The sequence below is a fragment of the Penaeus vannamei genome, chromosome 16 (assembly GCF_042767895.1).
Source record: "Penaeus vannamei isolate JL-2024 chromosome 16, ASM4276789v1, whole genome shotgun sequence".
Lineage (NCBI taxonomy): Eukaryota > Metazoa > Arthropoda > Malacostraca > Decapoda > Penaeidae > Penaeus > Penaeus vannamei.
The window spans coordinates 19,006,556-19,011,555 of NC_091564.1; the positions used below are offsets into that span (position 1 = coordinate 19,006,556).

Sequence of the window (5,000 nt, forward strand, 5' to 3'; positions counted from 1 at the left end):
AGTAGTCAGGAGAACCAGTTGCACATTTTATTCTATCCATTTATTCTAACCATTACACTTGTAAAGATAACCTCTGTCTATAACATGGAGAAAATGTTGCATATATATCACCAGAGTAAGTATGAAACCATCCTTCCTTTTCTCTACCCTAAAACCGTTTTCTTTTACCTCAGAAAACGTGGAGCGAGAACTGCAGCGGTGTCTAGCCAATATCGAAGAGGTAGAGGATTATGTAAAAATCTTTAAGACGAATATCACCTCCACAGAAATTCTGCCGAACCTCAGGACGATCCACGGGAAAAACCTCGTGTACAATAAGTGAGTAAAAGCTGACAGTTCGATAACTCATGTCGCTTCAGCTGATAACAACATTCCACGCCGTGAAGCTACGATGGTTATCCTCTTTCCGGACATAAAAATAAAAAGAGGAAAGAAGAAGAATAGAAAATATGGCGTAAATAAAGTAGCATACTCGCAACACTATCAAAATCAGCGACCTTGAATACGGCTAGTGTTGAAAGATACATACGAAGACAAATCAATGTGTTCGATCAGATACGTGAAGGTTAATTCGCTAAGATTTCCTAAAGACGAGTATTTTGGGCTTCCCTCACAGTTACGTAGAACTGTAATCGTACCATCCATGGACTTTGCATAAAAGTACAAGCAGCACCACCTGGGAGACACACGCAGATGTGATATCTAAAAATCAGATATGCTTTTTTCTTCACTCAGTATACATAAGTACAAGAAAAAAAAAATCGAATGCATTTGTCCACATGTGCAGATAAGTATATAATTCGTGCATAATTTACGGTAATACAGCTGTCCAGTTTAAACAATACAGTAATTGTCAGGGTAGGGGATGGGGGCAGGATTTTTTTTTTCTTTTTTTTTTAAGTAGATCAAATGAAAGAACTATATGGTTTGCTCACGATATGCCACAGTAAAACAAACTGTGGACACATCTTGAACAGTATTTTGGCCTGCCTCAACGACCAGTATCAGACCAGCATAATAGCGCTTCTTCCGAAAGATGCGTATTTTTTTTTTCTTTTTTTTACAATAACTAAGCGATTACGCAAAGGCGAATAGTGTTGAGGGTTATTAAAGCAACGTCTCGTCTTCCGTAATCTAGTCAACCAAGAATACTTCACTAAACGTAGACCTGAATACTGCCAGAATAAACCCGTGCTCTCCGCGAGTTATTTTGTATTTTCTTTCCTTTTGGTTTTGCCTTTAGAGCGTTGGTATTGAAAGACGCTGAACGTTATTCCACGCCGAAGTGAATTAGGATAAGATATCCACATCTACCAGCTTCTTGAATGGATTATTCGAGGTATTACGTTTCTTCTTTGGCAGATATCGGGTTTTATTCACTGCACTAGTATAAAATAATGCTTGAAGTTTAGATATGAGAAGTAACTGGCGTAAATGATGTTTTTAAATTGTAATTGAATACCGTTATGTATGTTGCCCACTGGCAATAGCGAACGTGATTCTACCTGTAATAATCACTCTACAGAACAAATCACCTTTGGATTGCACTCTGACTCGCAATTAAACAGCTCTCACATATGGAAATATTTCACCAAATCTTGATTGTCAGGCGTCCTTAGAAATCACGTGCCTTTGATCACCTTTGGGCTTGATCAGTGTTGTAAAGTGATTAATTTTGATATTAACTCAAACACACACACACACACACACACACACACACACACACACAAACACACACACACACACACACACACACACACACAAACACACACACACATACCAGCTCAGTAATAATGATTCTCTCTTCCTCAACCCTGAAATCTGACAACATACAAGTAATTCCTCATTTTCTTCTGTATTTCCAATCTTTCTCTTAATTTTCCAATCTTTCCCACTAATCGCTAACGTACCATATACCTAATCCCCTGCTCTTTCTCTCTTTCATCTCTTTCTCTCTTACCCCCCCCCCCTCTCTCTCTCTCCCTTCACCCTCCTTTCTCTCTCTCTCTCTCTCTCTCTCTCTCTCTCTCTCTCTCTCTCTCTCTCTCTCTCTCTCTCTCTCTCTCTCTCTCTCTCTCTCTCTCTCTCTCCTCAGTATTCTTCTCTCCCTTTTTTTCTCTCTTTGCCAATCCCCCTGAACCCCCCCTCTCTCCCTCACCTCCCCAATCCCCTATCACAGAACTAATCTCCACCCCTCGTTTTCTCCCCCACTCCCCAATCCGTCAACATGTATCTAATCCCCACTCTCTTTCTCTCTCCCTATTCTCCACCGCAGAACTACCCCCCCCCCCACCATCTATCTCTCCATCACCCTTCCCAATCCACCAGTAATATAATTAGTATACCCCATCCCTCTCTCTTTCTTTCTCCCACCTTCCCCAACCCACCAACACAGATCTGACCCCCCTCTCTCTTTCTTGTTCTCCTCTACCTTTCTTAACCCACCAACACAGAACTCACCCCCCCTTTTCTTTCCTCACTCTCCTCAATGTGTCAACATGCAGTAACCCTCCCCCACTCCTTTTCTCTCCCCCTATCCACCGACATAGAACTAATCTAAACTTTCTCACCCCCCCATCGTCCCCAACCACCCAACCCATATCTGCCCCCCTTCTCTCATCCCCCCTTCCCTACCGACACAAAACTACCCCCTCACTCTCTTTCTCACCCCCCCCCCTTTTCCTCACAGTCCCCACCCCACCAACACAAAACTAGCCCCCGTCTCTCCCCTCCCCCTCCCCAACGCACCAACACAGAACTAACCCCCTTTCTCTATCCCCTCCCCCTCCCCAACCCACCTACACAGAACTAAACTCCCTCTCTCCCCTCCCCCTCCTCACCCTCACCAACGCACCAACACAGAACTAACCCCCTTTCTCTTTCTCTCCCCCACCCTCCCCCACCCGCAGCTACTCCCTCGTGGTGCTGGACAACCCCCACCTCCGCACCCTGGCGCCCTGGACGAACCCCGACCAGCGCTTCTCCATCGGCCGCGGCAAGGTCTTCTTCCAGACGAACCCGCGACTCTGCCTCGACCAGATCTACTCGCTGGTGACCTCGGCTAACCTCTCGTCCGTCTCCGAAACCGACGTCTCGACCTTCTCCAACGGACAGAGGGCTTCTTGTGAGTGTGGGGATCGTTGGGGGTCGGTGCAGGGGGGTTGGGTGGGGCTAAGGGGGTGGGTTGGTTAAGATTAGGGGTGGGGGGAGGTGAGGAGGGGAAAGGGGTAGGTGGGTACAGGTAGGGGGTGGTTGGGTAAGGGTAAGGGGAGGGGGGAGATGGGGTTAAGGTGGGGTGATAGGGTCGAGGTTGGGTGGGTGATAACTTGAGTAAGAGGAAGGAGGGCGAATTGGGGGTAATGGGGGTTGGTGAGGGGGTAAATGTTGTATGTATATATATATATATATATATATATATATATATATATATATATATATATATATATATATATATATATATATATATGTGTGTGTGTGTGTGTGTGTGTGTGTGTGTGTGTGTGTGTGTGTGTGTGTGTGTGTGTGTGTGTGTGTGTGTGTGTGTGTGTGTGTGTGTGTGTAAGTATAGACATATACATGCATATATATATATATATATATATATATATATATATATATATATATATATATATACACATATATATATATATATATATATATATATATATATACATATATATATATACATATTTATTTATCTATTTATATATTTATGCATCTATGTTAGCGCGTACATGAGGCATATTAGCCTCTATGCAATATCGATGATAGCGAAACGGCAGCCTCTCCCTTCTCGTCGCAGGCGAAGTGTACGAACTCCCCGCTCAGGTGACGGCGTCCCCGCACTACGGGACATTCCTCATTACGGTCGGTCCCGTGCCCTCGCCCCTCCTCGCCTCCGTCAACGCCTTCTACATTAGCTACAGGAAAGCGACCCATAATGTCACCCAGTATGAGGAGACGTGCAGTAACCAGGGGTAAGGAGGGTGATTTTTCCCCCGCTATCTTCTGCCTCTTCGTTTATATCTTTTCTTGTTTTTTTCTCTGTTTCTCCCTTTCTTTTATTCTTCAAGGGTTTTTCTGTTTCATTTTCTCTTTTCCTCTTTCTCTCTGTCTGTATGTCTGTCTCTGTCTCTCTCTCTCTCTCTTTCTCTCTCGCTCTCTCTCTCTCTCTCTCTCTTTCTCTATCTCTCTCTCTCTCTCTCTCTCTCTCTCTCTCTCTCCCTCAATCTCCCTCAATCTCCCTCTATCTCCCTCTATCTCCCTCTCTCTCCCTCTTCGCCTCCTCCTCCCTCTCCTTTCTCTCCCCCTAACTTCCCGGTGCCTTCATCTCTCTCATATCCTACTAAACTGTAGATAAAAAAATCTATTTCATCCCTGTAATGATATTCATCGAAGCTCCCCCTCCATCTATCCCGTGCCAGATGGTCCGTGGAGGAATTTACGCCCAAAACCTCAGCCAACGGAGTGTTTGAACTGCAACTCTCCGGCCTGGAGTCAGCTACACGATATGCAGTCTATGTTAAAGCCTTCTCTCTCACGCCTGGAGGGACCGTGGTGCAGTCGGCCATCAAATATGCCTTTACGAGCCCTTTTAGTGAGTATATAAAGCATTGGTTGGTTCGAGTGGGTTAGCTTGGCGCTCTCTCAGGTGTGTGTGTGTGTGTGTTTGTGTGTGTGTGTGTGTGTGTGTGTGTGTGTGTGTGTATGTGTGTGTGTTCATTATGATAAATGTAGAAAATTATGAATGGGAGTGAATGATTCCACAAGATTCTAAGTGGGGCTTCTATATCACATCTAAATCAGAAATACGTACATATTCTAATATGGATTGTGGAATTCTTCACTGTGAAGCATTTAGACTAGTGAATGGCATATAGACACTGGGTTTAAATCAGACATCCAAACGGTCAGTGATATAGAGCAGTGTTGCGGTCTCCTTGTGTAGGTACAAGAGCATGTTCGATGGTTTGCCCCGAAAACATTTAATAGCCATAATG

General features: G+C 44.4%; 1 protein-coding gene across 1 annotated transcript in view; it reads left to right on the forward strand.

Annotated features, from left to right (window-relative positions):
- LOC113821910 (insulin receptor) overlaps positions 1-5,000 on the forward strand; it is a 29,934-nt gene that overhangs the window by 2,190 nt on the left and 22,744 nt on the right. Inside the window, exons 3-6 of the mRNA XM_070131549.1 lie at positions 174-318; positions 2,910-3,124; positions 3,803-3,977; positions 4,425-4,597. Coding sequence (XP_069987650.1) covers positions 174-318; positions 2,910-3,124; positions 3,803-3,977; positions 4,425-4,597 — 708 coding nt within the window. The remainder of the gene's footprint in view (positions 1-173; positions 319-2,909; positions 3,125-3,802; positions 3,978-4,424; positions 4,598-5,000) is intronic.